This window comes from Hipposideros armiger, unplaced genomic scaffold, assembly GCF_001890085.2.
Source record: "Hipposideros armiger isolate ML-2016 unplaced genomic scaffold, ASM189008v1 scaffold_24, whole genome shotgun sequence".
NCBI classification, from domain to species: domain Eukaryota; kingdom Metazoa; phylum Chordata; class Mammalia; order Chiroptera; family Hipposideridae; genus Hipposideros; species Hipposideros armiger.
This window is the reverse complement of record NW_017731374.1, coordinates 3,314,755-3,340,073: the sequence shown is the minus strand read 5'-3', so window position 1 is coordinate 3,340,073 and position 25,319 is coordinate 3,314,755. Positions and strand designations below refer to the sequence as shown.

At 45.5% G+C, this 25,319-nt stretch overlaps 1 protein-coding gene across 2 annotated transcripts in view; it reads right to left on the bottom strand.

Moving 5' to 3' along the window:
• Positions 1-25,319, bottom strand: part of PALM2AKAP2 (PALM2 and AKAP2 fusion) — a 428,602-nt gene that overhangs the window by 311,481 nt on the left and 91,802 nt on the right. For both annotated transcript variants that reach the window (XM_019635851.1, XM_019635843.1), the window contains exon 2: positions 14,077-14,122. In XM_019635851.1, the coding sequence (XP_019491396.1) occupies positions 14,077-14,122 (46 nt within the window). The remainder of the gene's footprint in view (positions 1-14,076; positions 14,123-25,319) is intronic.

Below are 25,319 nucleotides of genomic sequence, written 5' to 3'. Positions count from 1 at the left end.
AGGAAGGTTGAGAACCGCTGCTCTAGAGGCTCTAGACAGCAAATTGGAATTTCCTTTCGCTCTTAATTCTGAAGACGCTATGCAAAATTGATTTTCCTCCTTGTCTCCTTGTGAGGCTGAGCTGAGATCATGCTGGTAAAATTGATAAATGAAAGAACAAACAAACAAGACAAACAAACCAACCATCACAGCACTCTCCACCAAAATACCCAGGCTGGCAACGACCTGGTTGTAACCACGGCATGACTCATTTGCGACATGCCACAAGGCCCCCGTCTTGCTCAATGCAGTATAAGATATATGGCTTGCTGAAGGCGAGCATTCCAGCGGTATTTTTAAACTCACCCAGTGTGCACAATCTCCTTGTTTAGTCTTTGCAGTTTTCTATTATTCCAAGGTTGAGACAAAGGAGGGGAGTGGAGGGGGCCTGGGAAATGCACCAATTTCTGAAATCCAGTCGTTCTCCTCCCTCGAACACACATTAGGCCGTTTCTTATTCTCCAGGAAGGCTATGCCTAATGGTCACAAACATTTCCTGAAAACACATTAATGTACTGGGGGGACACTCTTGTCCTTCCCGTCCATGCGCTATCTCCTTACAGACAAACTACGATTTAACACCAGTGAGTATTTTCATACTCACAACGGACGAGTGAAGTACAGACCTAGAAAAAGTGGGCTCTGAACAGAGTTGTGAATGCAGGATGTATGTAAGAGGGACAAGCTTGCCAGATAAAATACAGGGTGCCCAGTTAAGTCTGAATTTCAGATAAACAACAAAAATTGTTGTGGTATACTAGCTTTTCCCATGCAATAACTAGCATCCTATATTTTTAGTTGCTGAATGTAATAATCCTGGTAGAGGATGGTGAAAAAAGGAGCCAGGCTGAAACGGAAAGTATTTATTGCGGAAAAGCAAGAATTTCATACAGGTATGGGAGGGGCACTCATTATGAAACAGTTATCCACCAAAGACTGGGGACCCCAGTTTCCACCCTCCCATCCCTACCTGATCTCAGAATCCTTAAAGTCGTGGTACAAGGCTGGACCAAGCAGAGCTACTTACGTTCCGGCATTGGACAGAGTTTAAAAACCAGTGCTTCCTGGGGGCATTCTGGGGACTGGTGGAGTGGTTCTGTATCATGGCTGTGCTGGTGGTTACACAATTCTACACATATGTTAAAATTCTGAGACGTGTACATCAGAACGGTCATTTTTGCTCTATGTTAATTAATTTCTTTTTAAAGGTTTTTATTGGGGAATTGGGGGGATGGGAACAGCACTGGGGAATTGGGGGGAGGGGAATAGACAAGTTGCTGTCCTTTTGTTCTTCAGTCTAGTTGTGGAGGACGTTGCTTCACTGGCCCAAGTTGGCACCGTCATTGCGCTCTTCCCGGGCGAGGCAGATCAGTTGCTGGCTTCTGGACGGCCGCTCACAGCAGCTGCTGGCCGCTCATGCTGGCTGCTGGCTACACACAGTAGCCCATGGCAACCCACTGCAGCAGGGGCTGCAGCCTACGGTGTCGCCCGCGACTTAGGGCAGCCCAGCTCCAGGTTGAGCTGTTGTTCAGCATCTTAGCTGTGGAGGGCAGTGTCACTGGCCCTCATATGTGGGATCTGAACTGGGGCCCTCTGGTGTCCCAAGCCAGCTCTTTACCATCGCGCCACGCGGCCGGCCCTAATCAAAATTTTTTTTAAAGAGTGCTTTCCGTTGTTTACTTCCTACAGAGAATTCACAGGTTCACCCACCATGCTGGATAAGGAACTGATTTAAGCAGCAGTCCCGACTCTAACCTGGGACTATGATTTTCTGAGAGGGTCCCCATCCGCATCCCAGAGGGCTCTCGATGGGCTTCTGGCAGGCCCATCCTACCCATTTGCCCAACTTGCATGATCGTATCTCCATCGCACTTAGCTTCAAGCTAGAACACTTCCACCCCATCACCCCCCCGCATACTACTAGCTTTACAATCAAATGAAAGTACGCTGTGAAAGGCAGAAGTGGAACCTGGTGGCTCCGGGTGGGGGCTGGGATGGTGGGATGGGGGAGGCATCCCGCCCACACTGTGTTAAAATCTCCGTTATGCTTGGTTTGGCCCACACAGTGTTTACATTGTTATGCACATTTAAACATCAACAGACTTCCTTCAAAACCTAGATTTCCAGGTTCTTTGGAAAACGTATAAGATCCTGGGCTTGTATTCCCGCAAAGTACCAATCAGCTGGAGTGGAGAGCTGCCAGCCCCCTGAGAAGCCCCCCCTTTCCTAGTCACCACAGTCCCAAAAGCTCAGCTGCCACGTCAAGCTGGCACCTGCGCACATCTGGGGTGTTCAGCAGGGTGTCTGGCACACGGGAAACTCTTAAGAACTGGGGGACCCTTCCTCCCTCCCCCCCCTCAAGAAGCTACAGGATAAAGTTCCAACATTTTACTTGCTCTCTGAGCTCTGGCATGCCTTGTCTCCCTATAGGGGACACGCCCCACTCCTGCCCCTCCACTGCTTAGCCATCGGCTTCCAGCTTTTCTCTGTGGGCCCAGGCTTAGAGCATATGGAAAGCTGGAATCATCCAGTGACATGTCAAGACAGAGAGAGATGACAGTGGGAAGAGGGAGAGAAAGGAGCGTAATTGAGCAATTGAAATTACTTTCACCTTCGCCTCCTCCTCTCTGTGCTGTCAGAGCCAGTGCTGTCTCTTCATTCTCCCCTATCAGATCCAATACTGACTGGATATCTATCATTCTCACTCCAGTGTGAATAGGGGTGGTGGTGGTGGTGGTGGCGGGGGAGGAGATCAGGCTACTGGAGTCTTATTTCTAGTAGTTGATTGAGAGAGTATATTCTACAGCCAGCCCTCCGGCTCCGCCCTGCCTTCTGACCCATCCCCACAAGACTTATCCCGCCTATTCTTAAATATCCTTCAGGTTTCATTGAGTTTTATTGGATGAACAGCACTAAATATTGAACACATCTGCTATTCATGAACCAGGCTGCCTGCATACCACCTGGAAAAGAAAAACGGGCCCTCAGATAACGGGCTCACCACTGTCCTACAGTGTCTTTTCGCTTGTATGGAAAAGCAGTATTTCCTTTGAGGGCCACCCATGTTAGCCACGAGCTCTCAGATCTTTTTCTTTTTTAATTGATCTTCTGTTCCCCGGCTTTATTGAGGTATGATTGAGATTTGTATATTGACAGTGTACAACATGATGTTTCGATATGCATACATATTATGATTTCCACAATTAAGGTCGTGAACATATCCTTCACCTCACACAGTTACCATTTCTTTGTGTGTCATAAGAACACTTGAGATCTATTCTCTTCAGCAAATTTCACGTATATAATACATTATTATTAAATACAATCATTGTGCTATATATTAGAGCTCCAGAATTTATTCATCTTCTAACTGAAAGTTGTATCCTTTGATCCATATCTCTGGATCCTTTGATCCAGGCTCTGAAGCCTTTTGTTTTTTAAGACTTTTTAGATTCTACATGTAAGTGAGATGGTACAGTATTTGTCTTTCTGCAACTGGCTTATTTCACTTAGCATAATGCCCTCAAGATAGATTTATAAGTGGTAGAATTTCCTTTTTTTTAGAGCTAAATAGTATTTCACTGCATGTATATACCACATTTTCTTTATCCATTTATCTGTCAACAGACACTTAGTTGTTTCCATATCTTGGCCACTGTGAATAATGCTGCAATGAACATGGGAGTATAGCTATCTTTCCGAGACAACGATTTTATTTCCTTTGAATATATACCCAGAAGTAGGATTGCTGGATCATATGGTAGTTCTATTTTTAATGTCTTGAGGAACCCCCATACTCTTTTCCACTTTTCAGATCTCATATGTCTCACCGTCCCACTGGGGCAAGGAAATTTTCGAACCACTTTGCACCCCTTTAGAGGCAGCAAGTATTCCCAGCCTGAGTTGACAAATCAGGCCCTAGAAACTCAGATAAGGGGTTAATATCAAAATACATAAAGACTCACACAACTTAACACCAGAAAAACAAACAATAAGATTAAAAACTGGGCAGAGGACCTGAATAGACATTTCTCCAAAGAGGACATACAGATGGCCAATACACATATGAAAAGATGCTCAACATCACTAATCATCAGGGAAATGAAAATTAAAACCACAATGAGATATCATGTCACACCTGTCAGAATGGCTATCATCAATAAATCAACAAATAACAAGTGTTGGAGAGGATGTGGAGAAAAAGGCACCCTTGTGCACTATTGGTGGGATTGTAAATTGGTGCAGCCACTATGAAACACAGTACAGCAGTTGCTCAAAAAATTAAAAATAAAACTACCATATGACCCAGCAATTCCACTCCTAGGTATTTATCTGAAGAAATCCAGAACACTAATTTGAAAAGATATCTGTATACCTATGTTCACTGCAACACTGTTTATAATAGCCAAGATATGGAAGCCACCTAAGTGTCCATCGATAGACCAGTGAATAAAGATGCGGCACATTTATACAATAGAATATTACTCAGCCATAAAAAAGAATGAAATCTTACCATTTGCCAAAACACGGATGAACCCACAGGATATTATGCTAAGTTGAATAAGTCAGACAGAGAAAGACAAATACCATATGATTTCATTTATATGTGGAAACTGAAAAACAAAATTAATGAACAAACAAAACAGAAACAAACTCATAGAAACAGAGAATAAAGTGGTGGTTGCCAGATGGGAAGAGACTGGGGGGATGGGTAAAAAAGGTGAAAGGGATTTAGAAGTACAAATTGCCAGTTATTAAAATAGTCACAGGGATGTAAAGTACAGCATAGGGAATATAGTCCATAATACTATAAATAACTATGTATGGTGTCAGATGGGTACTAGACTTAAACCAGGGTGATCATTTCATAAGGCATATAAATGTCTAATCACTATGTTGTTCACCCGAAACTAATAGATGGCAATTATAAATGGGGGGAAAAAAAGAAAAAGAGTCAGAGCCATTAGTGTAGTGTTTTCCATTGCCTCAGAAAAGAGAACGATAAAGACTAAAAGGTGAACACCAAATCTGAATATTCCTTTAAATATTAGATTTTAGGATTTTAAGATTTTATTTCCAGGGATTATAGCAATTTCCAAAGAAGAGCAATAAAAAAAATTAAATTAAAAAAAAAAAAGACCAACCAGGAGCCTGAAGAAGCCACTGGATTGACTTGCTGCCTCTCAGCCAAGAGACACCTCTCCTAGACGCCAGCCTATCTATCATGGCACATGTGGGACATGCATACTATCACAGCTGTCCAATCCTGAAGCTCCATGTGGTATCTATTTGCCTCCAAGTTGTTGGCGCTGTTGCTCGAACTCAGAAAAAGAAGATCCCCCACCTACCACCAAATGGGTTAAATTTTCAAGCATGTTTTTTGCTTAACAATAACATTTTTTTATAACCCTCAAAGTTTTAAGTTTCAGCCCTGAATTTAAAAATAAAGTGAATACTCAGATGACTGGTTATAATTTAGAAGAAGGGGCAGTGCGGGGGGGGGGTGATCCCACCCACCTAGAATAGTAAGTAAACCAGTATACTTCAGCAAAAAAGTCAGGGCAGGTTTTACAAATGCCTTGAAGACATTTGGTAGTGCACAGACTGTCAAGAGCCTAGAAGCCAGGAGGGTAATGAAATAGGCCGCCCGGGAAAATGATGGGCAGGAAGATGTGTTCTGACGTCTGGTGTTTTTCGTCTACAGCTGGAGGTTTTATCTTGGGGGAACATCTGGCTTTTTTTCCCCTTCCATCTTATGCAAGGAAAGGTGCCAGGGTGCTCCATTCCTTTCTTATAGCTAAGTTCATAGGATGCTATAGAAGCATTGCTACCCCAAAGTATTTTTAATACATGTCCAGGCTTTATGGAAATAAGCTATAGGGTTGTCTCTGTCTGTCTCTCTGTGTATTTAATGATCTCCTTTGGAAGAATGTTAATTCAACATGAGAACTAATGCAAAAGAATGACACAATAATTAACCAAGGGCACATGTAGCTCCAATATGCACCACCCCACACAAACCTCTGCTTCTGCCAGCGTTTCCTGTCAGAAATGGGTCTCAGCTGTGTGAGATTCACCCAACCCCTCACCCCCTCATGTGTGCATTTTCCTCTGTGAAGTACCCCATGAGACCCGGCCACTGCCACAGTCCATCCATGTTTTCTTGGGCCTCACCCTGCACAGTGTAGCCTCTGTGCTTTGTGTTTTAAGACAGATAACAGTCTGGCTGAGACTGGGTCCTTCTGAAAATGAAGGGTTGGCTCAAACAATGGATGCTACAAATAAGGGTGAGGGAAGCCTGGGTGACATCTTTGCAAGAATAAACTCCTCTTTGATATGCCAACAACAAGCCATGCTTGTGTGCACCCAGACTGCCTTCGGAGAATCATTGACCTTCATAAAGTAAATGAACCTCAGTTGCTACTCATCCTGGCATCCTGCTAAGAGTTGCCCACGTGAGAAGCAGCTGCATCGAAAAGCAGTGCCCGCAGGCTGGAGCAGCTGCCACAAGCCTTGATTGGCTGATCTGCTAGGGGACTTCTCCATCTATAGCATCATAATATATATCGTGCATAAGGCCTCCCACTGTAGTCTGGGTATCTGCTCAGTTGCATGACTTCTTGTCACACTAAGGTGCCCCGTAAGGCCACCCCAAATGAATTTTGCTGTCCATAGTTTTGATCATCCAGTCCCAAACATACCCTTCAAACAGATATCTTTAAGTGACCAACAGACAGAAATTTCATTTTTTTTTAACTAGAGTAAAGCAAATTCCCACGATAAACAAAGACCTCCTTTTGATGATCCCGTTGATGTGAGAGGAACACAACTCCACCGCTTTCAAACTGAGCTATATTTAGGCTCTCACTAATTAAAACTGAATTCCATCTTTTATTCTATGTCACCTCTTCATAATATACACACCTCACAAAGCCCTGGGCATGTCACAATAGACATGTGGCACTTATCAAGGACACAGGCCATAATCTCCCTTTACCACTGGTCTTCTACCACTTCACCAGGGGTTCTCAACGTGCATGGCCCAGGACAGCACCTGTAGCTGGGAACAGCATCCCCTGGGAAGTTGCTAGAAATGCAAATTCTCAGGCCCCACCCCAGGCCCATTGACCCAAACACCCTGGGAGTGGGGCCCAGCAATCTGTGTTTTAAAGAGCCCTCCACGTGATCCTAATGTACTAAAGTTTGAGAATCTCTGTGTTCTTGAATTTCTGGCAAAAAGTCTATACCCAATTGCTGCTCCTATTACTAGAAGTCCTCAGCCCAGCTGGGTCTCCCTACACTGCCTATTACTTGAGGCTGATAATAAATTGGAATCATCGCAAACACCCTGGGTGATATGTGATAAGCTCAGATTTGCATACCTCGTTCTTCCAGATTCTTCTCTAACAACAGGAATTTCCCACTTCAAGGTACTGATGGTTTTTAAATGTTTCTGTTAATTTTGAGGCAGGAGTCACCTACCTAGATGGGAGTATTCTGAGTTACAATAATGTCGGTGATGGAAAGGAGCTCGCTTGATATCAAAAGATATAGCAAATATGCAGTCTTTCCAACGATCCAAACATTTGGACACCAAACTCACAAATCCCTGGTGAAAATGGAACTTGATGTGGTAACATTACGAAAGATCTAGGGGGTGTTGGGGGTACCACTTCACAGTGTCCTTACAAAATCCAAATAAGTCAAGCAGAAGGAAAGCACATGGTCAAGTTCAAGCTCTACCTACATCGGGAGGTCGTAAAAGGTCAACCTGTTGACCAAAAGGAATTCTGTTGTGTGTACACATTTTTTAAAAGTTTTTCAACTAGTTGACACTCTTCTCTTTTTAAATGGGAGATCTCACATTTTTAGAAAGCAGATTTCTGGCTTCTCTTAAAAGTGAGCTGCTGTGACAACATCGGCCGCACGTTCTCACATGGTATAAATTAACTGTACCTAAACCGAGCAGTGACATCTGCTCTGCAGGTCCTCACAATTTCCCAGTCAGTCTGTGTCATTCATTTATGTTACATGCTGGCCTCTGGAACCTATGGAGTTTGCAACTCCTGCCCACCGTAAGCAATCTTTTTTATTGTTATTACTATCCTTGTGCATTGGAAACTCTCAGCAGTTACCCTAGTCATTGGAAATGTCCCACTTTGACAAAAATGTTGAGGTGAATAGGCTTCATCTTTTGCTCTTTGTGTCCATTTTCTGCTTAAAGATGCTTATTATAAATAGAACATTTTTGTTGGGTGTTTTCTGTATCCTCGCTATGAGCATTTCCCATGAAATCTCTCAAATCACCCTCACAGCAGTTCCCTGAGGTAAGATCATTATCCCCAATTATGGATGAGGAAACTAAGGGACAGCGAGGTCAGGCAGATGCTAATAAAACAGCCGGAACTTGAGCCAAGGCTTCTGGGTACCAGAATTCATGCTCATAACTTGCCAGACTGTGCGAGGCACTGCCATCCCAGGGAAGCACCGTCTCCCTGTGTCGATGCCCATTTGCTGTCTCAGTCAATGCCACGCCACGTGATGACCAAGCGTCGATAAGCATCTCCAAGAGGGATTAGTGATGAATTGCGGGTAATTCAAAAGACCAACAGCTGGGGGTCCCAGAAGCGTTGGGTAGCCCCAAAGAAATGCAGAAGCACCTCTACTGAGCCTTGGCTTCCCTCTAAGTATTGATGAGTCATAACCCGCAAGCCCCCCAGTTGTCTTTGCAGTGATGACTGCTATATTTCTCAGGGCACTTGCCAGAGCAGCTGCTTTTTTTGTCCCAAGAGGCTAAAGCCTGAACTACTCAGAGGTACAAAAAAAAAAGTGGCTAAAGAAGAATATAACCCTTGTGTATGTTTGTGCAAGGCCAGCTTTGGTACTCCTATACCCGGCAATGACTCTGAATGGGCCCCAAGTGTCTCCTATCTGCTGGGTGTCCCTGCAGACTCAGCCAGGGTGAACCCTTCCTCAGCACCAACGTCCTGAGAGAACCATTTTTTAGGCCATAACTTGGAATTTGAGAAGCAGGGCATCATCTGTGTCTCTGGAATGGAACAAGATAAATGAATGGCCAGCATCTTCCGTTCTCCAGCCTTTTGCCAGCTGCCTGCCACTGACAGACAGAGGTTTACAAGACACATATATAGGGCTGGTCCCCATGAGTATAACCATTTTTGTTACTATAGGCTTGGGTCTGGGTCTCTAAACCCTCTGAGGGATCTCTGACCTGGGAAGCTAGGCTGCAATTGATCACAGGCAAATACCAGCCAGGACTTTTGCTCAGGCCACGCAGGACAATCTCAGTGGCTGTCTCGGCCCCTGTTCCCACACTCCAACCCTGGTACTCAAGACAAGAAGAGGCATTAAGGGATGAGTCCAAAGAAATGACAAAAGTGTTTCTCTTCAAGCTCAGGGCAAAGCCAGCCTACGTCACCCACCGACACCTCCCACCTATACCCAGGCCTTCTCAGGACAGAGAATGGGAGCAGATGGGAGCCCCAGGCCCACTAACTGAACCCTCGGGGTGAGAGTTTAAAGAGGGAGAAGGGCCCAAAGTGAGACCCCAGAAAGGGCAGATTCCTTACAGGCACGTCCAGGCCCGCATATCCCTAAGCTCACCCCTTTCCTCCCCTCCACCCAGGACTCCAGCTCAGAAGCATCTTACGGGCATTCCAGCCCTTATCAGAGCACCCTTCCAAGGCCAGATGTGGCACAAACACAAGGAATCGGGAATCAGGAGAGTCTGACTTAACACATCTCATGGTGTGAGCCTGGATCTCTCAGCATGCTCACCTGTAAGATGGAGATAATGAGGCCTGCCCCGAACAGCTCAGAATCCAGGTAACATGTGTAGGTTTCTGTAAATTGTCAAGGGCTGTCCAGATGCGAAAGATAGTTTTTATTACTCTGCAGAGCGGGTTCTTATTAAATGACAAAGTTCCCTAAAGACCAAGTGTAGATGGGATTGACCCTTCATATTTCCGCACTTATAAACACACTCATGGTGCCGGCCTGTGGCCTTGTCCGCAAGGATCTAAAGGACTTTGGTCCAAGACCACCTCTGTCACATTGAGTTATCTTCACATGTGCCCAAGGATGATGCTCTTCCTCTTGGATGTGCAGACATCCTCCCCCAGAGCTGGTTTCCACTGACATGCAGTGGAGCCTTCCCCAAGGGAATGTTACTCATTAAGTTACAGCTTACATCGGGTGTTTCCAGGCACCACAACTCAGCTTGGAAGACTCTCAAAAGGATGTGGGCCTCCTGGTCATCTCGGACTTTCCCTGTGCTACTGAGACAGTCTGCTGCCCCTTCAGCAGCTCACACTGAGGTTACTGGAACCATGTGCACAGTGTGCTCATGGGAAAGGTATGTGATGCTACCACCACCCTGGGGGACAGTTCAGAGTAACAGTCACTATAGGGGCTCCAGTGGCCTGCAGTGTGGGTTCAAATCCTGGTTTTGACACTATCTGTTAATGTTGGGCTCTTCATCTATAAAATATGGACAACATAGTAGTTCCTACCTCATCAGCTTGTTATTAGGATTCAAGGATATAATGCGTATTATGAATAAAATGCACTTCAGGCTTGTTACTGAGTTTGTGCCTTTAGCTAGTGACTTAACTTTCTTCACACTTTTTGGCTTTTCATTTCTCACACTAACTGTTCCAAATAGATAATAAACAAACTAACGACAAACAAATAAATGTCTTCTGTTAATGGGGAAGGTCATGATGTTGTTTTATATTTTATACTACCCCATCTTCAGGGCTTGCTCAAATGTCTCCTCTCTGAGAAGTGTCCACAGCTCCCTGAGGATGGCTTCCTTGCCCTTGCGTGTGTGCTCATGTACCTCAGTATTCCTGCCCCCGTGCAGTAATCGTTCATGTGCTTTTCTATTTCCTCCATTAGACTATTGACAACTTAAGGTTTTTTTTTTAAAAAAAAGCATGTCACACAGTGCCTTGCCAAATAATGTTCAATAAATGGCTACTGAATTATTACTCCCTGGAATTATCCGTCACATTCACTCTGAGACAGAGGCATTTTGCTGTCTTCCAAATTACAGTTTTGGGAGCGTCCCTACAGATGAAAGGATCACCTGGCAGCAGAGACAGTGGTCAAGATGGACTTGAGCTGCTTTTGGCAGGAAACAGAATGAGATTCCTCTTTGCTCACTGACTGGTCTCTGAACTCCACTGGCAGAGTCAATTCAAATGCCATAGTTTCTGAGTGTTTCATTCCCTTCAGAAGAAAAACCCCACAGATTATCACAGGACAAGCATCCTGGGTCACAAGGCCTTTCAGAATTTAAATGTGCAAAGGGTAAAATCTTTCCTCTGGTGCCTGAAACTTGGGGACACTGACTTTGTGGTGGTGCCAGTACCTTCCCAGAGGAAGCACTCTGCAAATATGTGCTGACCGAATGGATGGATGAATCCTCAAGTGACATTGCTGCATCTGAAACAGCTAGAGGAACTGATGCTGGGCAGAGACCTGGCCTTCAGTCAGAATTAAAAGAAAGGATAAAAAAGGCTATTGAGACTCTTTGCACTCCAGCCATGTTGTCTCTAAGCCCCACAGGGCAAGGCAGCAGTATAGACAGGAACTGGGGGCTCTGCCTCAACACCATCCAATGGTAACTGTTTGCCAGTTACCTCACCTGCATCATATCTAAATTCTACAACCAGTCCATGAGGTAGAATTCATGAGCCCATTTTATAGATGAAGGAACTGAGGCCCAGACTAAAGACTGCCCAACACCCTACTGACTGGCATCCCAGTCTATCTGCTCTGCCCCTGGGAGAGAAGCCCAAGTTGGTGAAAAGGTGAGGACTTGTTCTCTTCCTCCCTCACATCTCTAAAGAGACTTCAGGAATACTAGGCTCTGAGGTCAGGCTTGTGAGTTCCTCAGGGGCCCCTGAAAACTCTAGGAAGGTGACAGAGAGAGGCAGGATTTACCGAATTTTGAGTGTGCACTAGGCCAAATCGCAGCACAGAACTAATTACTGAGGTGGTCACAAGTCCCCTTCTCCTCCCCATCTTTTAATATTCTCCCTCCCTTCCCCTCCCCCCCCTGGCCCCGGCCCAGTCTGACACTCACACACACACACACAGACACACACACACACACACTGATTTCACTGTTAGAAAACCTGTACTGATAACATATATATTCACTGAAGCCGAAATGTCCATGAGAAACCATCAACGCCTTCCCAGGCACACAGGCCAAACTCAATCCCAAAGCTGAATAAACACGAGTATTTCTGTTTTATTCTTCTCGTACACTCAAGGGAACTCCAAAAGACTGGCTACCTCCTTCTTGAAAATCCACTTGGCCCCTCCTGGGATTACCCAGCTCTACTTGGAAAGGGGTAGCCCCAGCGTTAGCTGCTGCTGGCTCCCCGTTCAGAAAGCAAATCCTTTCATGGAGTTCAGCTGTTCCTCCGGCATCCAGTAAAGCTGGTCGTGCAAAGGCAGAAAATGTGACAACTGTTGGAAACCTTCAACAGAAGCCTGTGGGAGCAACTGAGCGTTCCCTGGAGCAGCCACTTCATGGATGGTTAAAGCAGCCTATTATTCCATTTCCATAAAACACCCGCCAGCTACATGGCACCAATAACTGAATATCTCCATTCTTATCGAGTTCAGCACACACTGGCCACACCGCCTGGCCACTACCTTTAGAAACCATGAACAACTTCGTTAACCAGCAAAATACACATGCACAAAGAGAAAAGGAAAGAAAAGAAAAAAACAGCCTTCTTGAGTTCTGAGGACCAGAACTCCAAGATTGTTCGATAGGCAAACCATCGTATTTCAACATTGCCTCTCACTCGCTCTCTCTCTCCCTTCAGTGGTCAAGTCTCCAAGACACTGAAGATTTGACGAGTTCGACAAAGAGGATCTCACAGTCATAGAGACCACATCAAATACTTCTGTTTTTTTTTTAAAAAGGTCTGCATGCATTTTTACCAATGAAAAAAATCTGTCCAAAGGATTTTCAAAACTCGTGTGCTTTGCTTCCAAAACATTACACACTATTTCTCCAACAAATTTATATGTGTTTCCAGGGAACTCCTGGACCAAAAAAAAAAGTACTTAAGTAGAAAAATGTCTGGAGGTTCTTGTATGCCAATATGTTAACAAACCTTCTCTTTTAATTATTATTTCATATAGCAGCAGTAATCATTCCCTCATCTGCAAAGGAAATATATAATCCAGCTGTGGTGACTCCAGTAAAAATACCACATCTGTGGATCACTGGCAACACTGTGGTAAGAGTGCTCAAATCTCGGCGGTCTCAGAGTTCTCTCCTTTACCAAGATGCACATGGGTACACTTTCCTGAAAGTGCACATAAACTTTGCCAAAACGGGTTGCTCCTTTGTATGCTGAAAATAGCTTTTCAGATTATCCACACCCATAAGAGGCTCTCTTGGAATATTATTCCCAGGACCCCAGTTGTTACAAGAAGTCCCCAAGCCCCTCCCGGGTGCTGGCTTGTACCGGTGCCCTTGTCAATATCAAACAGAAACGGGGCGGGGGGGGGGCAATGACACTCCCGGTTGGTTTCAGGACGGAGGTTCTACCGCGTGGCTGGCAGTGGAGCTGACTGCTGGTTTTCCACTTAGCAGAGAAACGGCTCCCGCAGAGCAGGGCAGCCACCGTTCTGGTCACCGATCTCTCCGTTTTCCAGAGTATGAAGTCAGAGGTATCACTTAGCACTGGGTGATAATATTCCAGGAATCGCCCCCCATACGTCTGTTTAGTTTTCCCCCCAAAGCCCAGTAGCAAGCATCTTATTTCTAAGCCAATTTTCCACATTCAAGTCCAGCCCAAAGCGCGCCCTGGGGGTTTCTATCTACAGACGTATAAAAGAAAAGGCAGCACAGCTGAGTCTTGACAGACTTTTATCCCCCAAACACATGCCCCACGGCTACTGTGCTGGAATGTCGGTGGCCCGAAACACTCCAGTTTCCATCCCAGACAATAGAGCAAGAAAATAAAATGAAAGTGGACTTACTGCTATGGCTTGCAGCCTTTCCTTGTGCAATTCCGCCTCTGCCATCCTGGAGAAGGGCACACAGGGAGAGGAAAGAAGAAAGAAAAACAAACACACGCTGTAGTCACCCCAAAAAATTGATGGGCACCCCGGGAGGGCTTCGCTAGAACCCCGGGGGAAACCAATGGGAGGCCGGGATCCGCTCTTGGGGTGGCGGGCAGAGCTGTGAGCGCGGCTGGCTCGCCTGGGCTCAGCCTCTGGCCCCCGCCCGGCCGGCCGCCTGGCTGCGCCCCAGCGCTGCCGCTAACTGCATCTCCCCGCCGTCGCCGGGCGCGCCAGTCGGGAACGTGGGCCTCGGGCTGCCGCTGGGAGGGCGCGCTCGCCCCGTGCTCGTTCTCCGCCCTGACGTCTCGGCGCCTCGCTCCGCCCCTGGGGTGTGCGAGACCGGTGGCCGCGGCCCTCGGCGGCGCTAGGCGGGCAGGGGACGCCGGGGCTGTCGCGGGGGTGGGGGCAGGGGGAGTGAAGGACCTCAAGGAGCAGATGGCGGCGCGCGTGCGGGTGGGCACCTGGGGCGCGGGCGCAAGGCGAGCGGCTAGGGCGCAGAGCTGCCGCGTCTGGGTGGCCCCGCGCTCTCTGGGGCCTCCGCCGAGCAAATGCCAGCCGAGGGGCCTCTGGCAGAAAACGGGGAGCCCTGAGCACGTGCCGTTACGTGCTAGCTGTGGCCACCGAGTGTTCTGGCCGCCTTCTAGTGCATGCCAGATGCTTGGGCTCCACGTGGGAACATTTCCAGTAGGGAAGGGCTGCCTCGCCCACATGCCTTAGATGGCCCCGTTCTCAGACAGGGTCTCCGGCAGAGGTATAGCTCAAAACAGGCCACCCCTCTGTGAAGCCAAATGTAGCTTAGAAAGACAGCAGAGGGTTTGTAGTCCTGGGTGCTTAGCTAAGCCCGGCAACTTATTAGTTATGAAACATTTGGGCAACTCACTTAACTACTCTGAACCTCAGTTTCCTCGTCTGAAAAATGGAGGATCACAATAGTTACCCTCACAAAGTTGTCCTCAGTAGTTAATGAGATAAAGTATATAAAGGTGCTTTGTAAAGGGCAATCTGTTCTGTCATTATCCTGTGACATTCAGGGTCTTTCCTTCTATATGGTCTCTAAAAGGAAAAGTAGGATCTGCTCACTCAAATACTTCACCTCTTCTTTACCGAAATGGAAGACAGTGCTAAAGTGCATTTTTTGTGGCAGGCCCTGGGCAGCAGGATATGAGAGATGAGTAAGACCAGTCCAAAGGAAATAAATGCTAAAAAACAAAATTCTTCTTAACATTGAGGAGGAACCCGCTAGAAACCCCAACAAGCATAAGCAAAATATCCTCCCCCCAAAATGAAATAAAACCCCCAAAACCAAAAAAAAACCCAAAAAACCAACAACAACAACAACAAAAAAAAACCCCAATGTGTCCTTTTTAGGTCCTTGATGCTTTTCTAAATGCAGGACTTAAGAAGGCATTTTAAAAGGCATGTACCTCAGATTTCCCCAAATCTCTTTCTGGGCAAATTCTTACAATTCACCTAAATCGCCTTTTCAACTTTCATGGAGGTTTTACCTGTCACTTGATAAGCAATGGCTACTTTGCCCAAATGCTGAAGCAGTCACCAAAACAATTTTACCAATTGATTGTTTTCCCTTCCCTTTAATAACGGGTCTAGGTGGAGTGGTTTGTGTCATAAATCCAAGCCATTGCCAGATTTGAACCTCACCCCGGTATATCCAGAACTTCTACTTCTGGCTAAGACCCGTCGCTGTCTTCAAACCCTTTATTTTCCCTTCATTTCCAGCACCAGCTCTAGCAGTACGAGTCATTGGAGGGGTGTTTACTCACATATAAACAAAGCTGTTATTACTCACATATAAACAAAGCAGTAGAGTGACTGTATACCCAACAAGAGTAGAGAACAAGATGAGGAAAGTAAGGCCGGAGAGGTTGAGAGACTCAGCCAGAGTCAGAGAGCTGGGTTGTAAACTCAGATGAGACTCCACAGAACCCTGGTTCTTAGCTCTCAGCACCAGGCTCAGCCAGTGAGATGGAGGTGGGGCAGGCCCCAGTAATTAATAAGTGAACAAGAAATGGTCCTTCCCCCCAGCTATAAAGACATTGAAAAGGAATAGAGGAGCACAACAGTGTGAAATGGACTTAATATCACTGAACTGGACCCTTAAAAGTTATTTAATAGGTCAATTTTATGCTATGTGTATTTTACCACAAATTTTTAAAAAGGAATCATGGAAGGGGAAATGGGGTGAGAGAAGAGCCCGAGCACCCTTTGAAAGCAACCAGTTGGAAAGATCTGAACTTTAAGAGAGAAGAATCAGGATTAGTGACATATATCTGGTTGTCATTTACTTTGAGGTTATAGCTAAAGAAATGAGAATGGCCAAGATGAGAAAATAGAACAAGAAGAGGAGAAAGCCCAGCAAAGGAGGCTGAGAATATATCACCTGAGAAGTAGAAGGAAAAATCAGGAGGGGTGGTTGTACCAAAAGCCACAACAGGAGGAAAGGGTTTTCAACAGGGTCATATGCTTCTGAGAGGTCAAGGACACAGACTAAGAAGAGGTCATTGGCTAGTCAGGAAGTCATGGGTGACACTGGAAGAGCATTGTGTGTATGTGGAAGATGAAGCCAGAAGCAGTTACGGAGAGTTGAGAATGAGTAAAAAGTAGGGGCAGAAGCATCCATGAGTGCAAACCACTCCTTTCAAATCTTTGGATGTGAAAGATGAATGGGGCGTGGCTGGGAAGGGGGGGTGGAGACAGGAAGGGGGTCTATGGAAAGAAGGGTAGAGTTGAAGGGTAGTTAGGTCAGGTGAGACTTGAATATTTCAGGGCTGAAGGGACTTAAGCACCAAAAACGTGAGGTCAAAGACACAGTCAAAGGGAAGGTTAAGTAGTAGGTCTCAGATTAGACCAAATGGCATCCAGCTGAGCACTGGTGGCCAGTTTAGCCTTAGAAAGAAGAAATAATGAAGCAAGGCAGGAGGATGGGGTGGGTAAAGACAAGAGTAAACTTGGAGATGAAGGAGAGAAAAGTTGACAGTAAGTGTGCGTCAGATGGCCTAGTTTTCCCTGCTGATGGAAGGGTCATTGGGGTGAGACTGATGGCATGGTAGTGGGGGGACTTCAGAAAAATAGAATTGGTTTGTAAAGAAGCTGTGGGAAATGGGAAAGTCTAAAACATGTTTCCCAACCAGAAGTATGTATGAGAATCTCCTGGGACACATCTCTCTGAATACATGTACAAAATAAAGTAGGGGTTAGGGATTGGTTTGGAACCATTGTACAAAATGAGTTTACTAGGAATAGACAAAAGACTCATGACCAATGGTGTGTCCTTTCTACATGGTTTTGAACCAGCTGAGATCCGTGATATGAAGTGTTGTGGTTACTCGGTGTTGGGGATCGTCAAAGCAGGTACAGCAAAACTCAAAGGAAAGAAAAAATCCAGAATACTGGACCCTGGGGTTTCAGCCAGCTGGAAGTATAGCCGACTCTTTCGTATATTTTGGCGGCCCAATTTGTGAACCCCTTTTCCTCTTTGGGGAATTCCCATATTACAAGCCATAGTGAGAGTCAGAGCCACCTCCCATCCTAGAAGCTGGGAAATGACAGACACTGGCTTTCTAAGATTCCCCAGAACCTATGACATGGCATGCAACTTGGACTCAGCCAGGCATGGGCACCTGCCAACCACCTTGAAGACACAACATTAGAGAATTTTTTCAGGTTGGTAGCTTACCTTTGGTCCTGTCCATCGTCCAAGCCTCCTTCTCTAGCCTTCCCAGTTCTTCAGTGAGCTACTTTAATGCACTTTCAATTCATGCCTTCTCTGCTCCTATCAGTTGGAATCAGTTTCTGTTGCTTGTGACTAAGGATTCTAAGTGAAACAGGGGGCATGTGAAGGCATGTGAAATGAAATGAATGGCTGATGCTGGGCCAAAGAGCAAAGGGAAAACATTTTCTCCTCTCCCAGCACTTCTCTCCTCAAATCTCTCATTTTAGCTTTTTAAAATCATTGAACCCATTACAAACACAGACATTTATAACCAAATTATGCCATTTCTTTTATAAGCTTTTATGGTATAGCTATTTTATACCAGACATTAGGCTATGGCTTGGTATTACAAAGAATTTGTAGCCTAGTGGTAATATTGGTGACCTTTTGCTCTCGACACATTTAAAACCTAGAAAGATCTATTACAATGGTGCATAATGCATGTAACAAATCACTGGTTCTTGCTGGGACGTTAAATTGCGTTGCGTAAGCACTACCCGCATTGTATAATGGTTTTTCTGATAGATGCTGCATTGCAAAGCATTATATACAGAGAGAATAGGGAATGCTAGATTTGCAAACTAGATGTTTTGTTAATAAAAATTTCAAAATCTATTCTAGGGCATGAGTCCTTTGGGAACCACAAATGATCACAGCCTATTACCCTGTGGGGAAAACAGCTCTATAAAATGAGAGGGAGATAACTTGCTAAGGCCCATTGAGTGAGTAAAAGTTAAAGTCTTGTTGTGGAGCAGTGAAGAGTGTAAAATGTTATCGTAACTTGAAGCTTCCCTTTGACAAAGTTACTGTGAAAGGAATGCCAGGGTCCTCCAGAATGTTCATGTTTTGTATTAGCTCTCTTTTGCCTAGGATCTTTTCAAACATGTGGTCATTCGAAACATATGCGATGGCGGCACAGAATCAAAAAGGGGGGAACAGTGCTTGGAACCCTTATGGACCCTGTGGTTATGAACAATTTGGGAACATTGATGGGATTTCAAGTATGTACTGTTTTTCTCTATGGGAGTCAAATGATAGCGAGTCCCCGTGGTACAAGAAGACAGAGAAAGAAGTTAGAGAACAGAGCACCAGCGTGGGAAATAAACTAGGCTGGATGTCACATAAGGTGTAAATGGACTAGGGTGTCTACATAGCACCTGGGGAATCTATCTAGAAATGAATGTCAGTAGTTCAGTTTGATGGCTTTCCCCCCCTCTCACTTAGCTTTGGCAGTGTTAGTGGACTGACTTTGTGAGTCACTAAAGGAACTGAGGTGGTGTAAGGAGTATACAGGAATTAGAGCTGGATGGTGAGGGACCAATCGTCTACATTTACCTTGCTGGGATATTCAGATGTTGGTTCATTATAGTCTTGTTACTGACAACAGCTTTGAAAAGTGGGATTAGGAAGTGGGGGGTGGGCGTGACACAAGAGGTATGAGCTCTAAAGACAAGTTACAAACCGGCCCTCAGACTCACCCACTGTACTGCCTTGAATTCTGTCAGCCTCGTTTTCCTCATCTTTAATGGGAGGATAATAACTCTCACCTCACCGGGATATTGTGAGAAATCAGAATAACAGATATAAATGTTTAAAACTGGCCACAGGTCATAATTGCTCATTAAAAATGTCATGGACCAAATCAAGTGACTTGATTTTATCTACCCTTTTATGTAGGCTTTTTTATTTATTATTATTGTTTAACGAATTTTCGTGTTCTTAAAACTCCTCACATTGGTGGGTACTACTCTCTTTTCATCTTTTAAAAGGGAGGATTCTGCTCGGTGTCACTTATTGTCTAGAAATTTCTTCACCAGACTCTCCTTGTAATATGCACCTATGAGTCTTTTGGAGTGGATTTATTTAATAATTGTAAACAAGAAGGAATGAGAAGGGAATTCTTAAGAGGGAATAAATTAAGTCCTAGGAAAGGATGGAAAGGAAAGCTGATTTTGGAGTCTTTAGGAGAGCTCCATGCTTGCCTCTTAAAGGTGCTCCTTGGTGTTGATTCTAGATTTGGGTGTGAATTAGATGAGCTACCAAGTGGCTAAGTCTTTGGGAAGGCCATTCTGGTTCTTTAATGCCAGTGGACACAATCGGGTCATTGGCTTCTCAGAGAGCTTAGGGGACAATAACCACGATGTGCCTCGTCAGCTTGCAACCCATTTTTGTAGTGTGGCCATCCACATTTTCATTGTTAGCCAGGATTCCATAATGCCATATGCTTTCTGCAAGTCAGCACTGCTAAGGAGAGAGAGGCTTCCTGTGGGGTTGGCGGTAGAGGGACAGTGGCCTATCAGCTAAATCCTGTGTGCCCTCCTGGTTGTGGAATGAATAATGAAGTATGGAAAGCCTGGCTTCGGCTCCTACCACCTGTGGATGCTGAGCCCTTCTGATGCCCTTTGAAGTGTCCAGAATCTCAATCCCGCATGCCCACCCCTTGTCCACCCTCCATACACAGGCAAAATGGATCCAACTTGGGTCCAGCCCCCCTGAGCCTGTCTTACTAAGACAGCCAACCAGCCTTAACAATTTCTCTTTATCAATATATAACCCTCCCAGCTGGGGCCTCCTGGAAAAATTGCCTTTCCCCCAAAGCAGCTCAAGGTACAGTGGGAAGAACACAAGACAAAGTCCCAATCCTGGGTCCTAATCCTAACTCTGCCATTTGCTGTGTGACCTCAGACAAGTCACTTAACTGCTCTGAGCTGAGGCTTTCTACTTGAAAAACTAGGAATAGGAGTAGCTAACGCCCCCACAAGATTCTTGTAAGGATGAAAGGAACTCCTGAGTGAGAAAGTGCTTTGAGAACTATGAACGCTCTGTCCGTGAGAAGGACTACAGCGAAAGGGATGACTTGAGTTAGGGACTTAGGAAAATGCTGACAGATCAGCGGGGAAGAGTTTGTAGGGTGGTGCCACATTCTGCAGCAGCCAAGGCTCAGCCCACCAGGAGAAAAGACTCTGCTAACACATATGACAAAAGAGGCCTCCAAGTTTCTGGAGGGGGTTTCTAAGACAACCAAACCAATAAATGAAAATGACCAGCATCACCAATGGCTCTCTCCAACTTCTCAATGTTCCTCAGTCACTCAAGGGATTTCTGTTTTGTTGTTCTGAAGACAAACAGCCCCACATTCTGATCCACATATTGAATTTGCTTAAATAAATTCAGAAGAGGGTGCAGGAGTCCAAGGATGAGATGGAAGAAACAGAGAGAAGCAGGAGAGAAGGAAACAGCAAAACTGGATCTTTTGTGCAATTGTGTGTGTGTCATACCTATATGGGAAAGCTATTTGGTCTGTGTTTATGTGAATGTGCTCTCCTTTCTGCATCCATTCAGAGCTAAATTTATCCCACTAGAGAGGAAGGCATCCTTGGGGGGTGGGGATAGAAAAACAGTCGCCACAGAGGCGGCTGCTTGATTGGGAGCCAGGAGCAGTGGGGTGGGGGGTGGGGGGGTCCAGAACATGGAAGGTGTCCCCTCCAGAGGCTCCCAGGATGGGGCGTGTGCTGACTTGAACAAAGGAACGTGTTTTCATTGTAGTGTCTGCACCCTTTGCTTCTGAGAAGGGTGTGAATACAAACAAGACGCAGCTCTTATATGTTAGAGAAAGCAGTTCCCATACCCCCATAAGCTCCCAAGTCAGGCCCAACCTTTCCGGAAATGGACACTTAGCAGCCCTCCAGGCCTCCCCAGTGAAAGCAGCATCTGTGCCCGTGGGGAGAGGTAGTGGTGCAGCTGGCAGGGGCACTTCTGACTCAGATTTGAGCTGGCCTTCTGTTGTGACGCCCTTCCAGTTGTTTTCTCTCCTGGAGCAGAGGTGGAGGAGAGGGAGGTTGTTGCATTCCATGATCTGGGCTGGAGTCAGAGCTATGAACTCGCCACTGGATGTGAGAGCATTGATGCCTGTGCAGGAACCCAGGAGCCTCCTGTCTGTTCTCCTTTGTTTCTCTTCTACCCACTCGGTTACTGTCTTTCCTCCTCTAATTCCTGACCTTTCACTCACCCCTGAGTCCAGCCCTTGGGACACCATCTTTTGCAAGTGGACAAGTCATTTGTGATTGAGATAGCTTTTCCTGTGACCAGGGAGTTCTATGCTCGAATTGAAGATCTCCCTGGAAAACAGGCAATCAGTTTCCATCCGGGACTGTGTCCCCTTCGTGATGTGGAACTTGCCTTTGTTGACTTGGGGGAGGGGAGGCTCCTAGGGCTCTGGGACGTTTCTCCTTTGTTTGAGGCTCAGCTAAGTCACCATAGCATCTTGCCAGAGCTCAACCCTGTTTTAGCCTTCAGTACCCTCTCCTCCTCCCCACAGAACTTGACACCTTCTTCATCTGTTTGTCCCGCTCCAAATTTGGTGCTTTCTCATCCCATGAGCTATGCCTGGAATGCAGCCTCCCCCTCCCTTTTCGAACTTACCAAGTCTCCTCATGTTAACGCCACAGAGCTGCAGCAATCCCACTCCCACAGGGTATGCCTGGCAGTCTCCTTGGGAAGGAACAGTGGTTATCCCTCCCAGTTCCTAACACAGCGTGTGACTTTCTGTCAGAGAAATCAGTGTCCCACAAGCCGCCATGATGGCTGCTTACGAAAGCTGGGAGGAAGCATAGACCAGACAAACTTGACCTCAAATCCCAATTTTACCACTCCATGATCTTGAGAAACTTAACTTGACATCTTTGCGCTTAAATCACTCTGTCTATAAAATGGGAAAGATAACAGCATCCATTTCATAAGATTATTGTGATGATCCAATGAGACAATATATCCAAAGCTCCTGAGCATAATCTTGCTTTATTCATGGATATCTGTATCACTCTGGATGAGTTTCTGCATAGATGTGCCTATGTTCCAATGAAGGCTCCCGAGTTGTTTATTCAGCCCAGCACTAGATTCTACGAACTGCATGTTTGTGTCCCCCTCCACCCTATTCATACACTCAAACCCTAACCCCCAATGTGATGAAAATGGGACCTTTGGAAGGTGATTAGGTCATGAGAATGAAGCCCTCACAATGGAATTAGTGCCTTTATAAGAAGAGACAGTAGAGAGCTTACTTTTCTCTCTCTCTCCACCCTGGGAGCAAACAGCGAGAAGACAGTTGTCTGCAAACCAGGAGGAAAGCCCTCACTAGGAACCAAATCTGTTGGCACCCTGCTCTCAGACTTCCCAGACTCCAGAACTACGAGAAATCACTGTTTGTTGTTTAAGCCACCCTGTCTGTGGTAATTTGTTAAGGCAGCCTGAGCTAAGACCCCAGGTGTGCCCAATATGGCCCTGCAGACTAGACCAGCACTTACTCATGAATGCTCTTGACTCGTGCTTCTTACCTCTGGAGTTTGCAATCCAAGGTCTTTTGATCTTACACCTTTTTGTAACATTTTGGCTTTGCCAAATTCTACACATATTCTAAGCGACTAAAGGAGACAAAAATACAAGGTGTTCTATGGTGGGATTCGTGACACCACCTAGGACTGTGGTTCTAAGCTTTGCCGGAGGGCAGATGACAGAATCCTTTTGAGAATCTGATAAGAACTAGGGAGTGTTTCTCAGGGCAATGCGCATGTATCCAGCATTCCGTGTATAATTTCTGAGCGTTCGGAAACCCCTTGAATTCTTCCACAGACACTCTTAGAAGACCCATGGACCTCTGGTTAAAAAAAATAAAAAAATCTCTGCTCGAGAACCTGGAATATCAGAGGAATTGAGAGAGACCAGACAGAGTAGCTTTATCTCCAAGAGCTGGGATGCTCACCTTGATGATTAGTGCACATCCCCGGAAGTCTGGGTAATTCCTGCTCAGCCCTGAGTCCCCTGACCTCCACAATGGCTGCCCAAGCTGCCCATGTTCACTATGAGAGCGGCCCTTCCTTACTTTCCACTCACAGCTGCTGACAGAGGAAAAGCACAGGTGCCAACGGACCCCTCCCTGGGTGTGGGCTACCTCTACTGTCTTTCTCCTGACCTAAAGCTTCCTCTGACCTCTTGCCAATCCAGCCTGTAGTCCTTCTAGAGTGACCTTCACTCGGTCTCCCTCATAACGGATTTGTCTTGTATCTGTCTACAGTAGTATCCTTTCAACCCATTATTCCCTCCAAGGATTAGCTTAAAAATACTTTCTATTCTAGATGGAAACAATAAAAACAAACAAAACCAGATCTAAGGACCCTGCATTTGAACAGCATAATGAAGTGGTTTGTCCCCCTCATTAGGCACCATGATGAATAGCCTCCAACATTCAAAATCCGATGTCCAAAGGCCTGCCCCGCCTTCTTCCCTACCCCACCCCTAGTGGGTGAGGTCATTTGACTTCCAGTTTGGAACCTCCAGCAAGAATTTAAGCTTGATCCAAAAACCACCGGACTCCCCAGCTTCCAAGGAAAACAGTCCATCGCTGAATTAAAGACACTGTTAGGTTGGTTGGAGCCAAAACAAATGGAGCAGACTTTTCCTTAATAAGGGGGGAGGAGCCTTCCCAAAGTGGTGACCTAATGAGGCAAGCAACAACCGAGTGTCAGGTTTCCAATGGCAGCACCCTGGAAAGCCAGGCCCACGATTCTGATTTCACACTTGCCCTCTGAGCAAGGGAAGTCCTAAATTTGATAATCCGACTATTCAGAAAACATGGTAACAGCCCTACTCTATGGAGGAAACACTAATTCGGTAAAAATATGACCACTGGTGGGGGGGAAAAATGGGCAAAGATACACTTTTGCCATTTTGCTATAACAGGAATGTAAAAAGGGCAGTCAGCTAAGCCGGCTTCTTCCATCCTTTCTTTCTTTTATTCCCTCCCTCCTTCCCTGGCTTTCTTTCTTTCCTTCCTTCCTCCCTCCCAAGTTATAATAAAGCAGAAACAAGCTGATTTAAAGTAAAAAACCTGAAAGTTTCCAAACACTTTTCTAAATTAAATAAAGGTTGGATTGAATATTGGAGAGAATAGCTTGCATTTAAATGTAAAAGTTTGGGTTTTTTTTAAATTGAATAAATTCTTACATAAATGCTTGCTCTGTCCCTAGATCCCTTTTAAGTGTTTTGTAAACGTTCACTAATGTAACCCTCATAATGAACTATGAAGGCAGCACTATTATTATTATACCCATTTCACAGATGAGGTCATTGAGATAGAGCTTCCAGTCACACAGCCTCTAAGTGGCAGATTAATAATATCAGGTAACAAGCTTGTGCTGTTGGGAGTGTGTTCCTCATAGGGGCTATTTACATGTTGGAAGGATTTAGCTGTATTATAAATAATATGCATTTGAAAAGGGTAAAAGTGATTCCTTTCCTTTTGAGACACTTGCAGTATCATCCTAAGTAATAAGGCCTCAGATAACAACCAAAAAAGGGCAGTCAACAGCCAACTTCTTCCATCATTCCTTTCTTTCTTTTATTCCCTCCTTCCCTCCCTCCCTCCCTCCCTCCC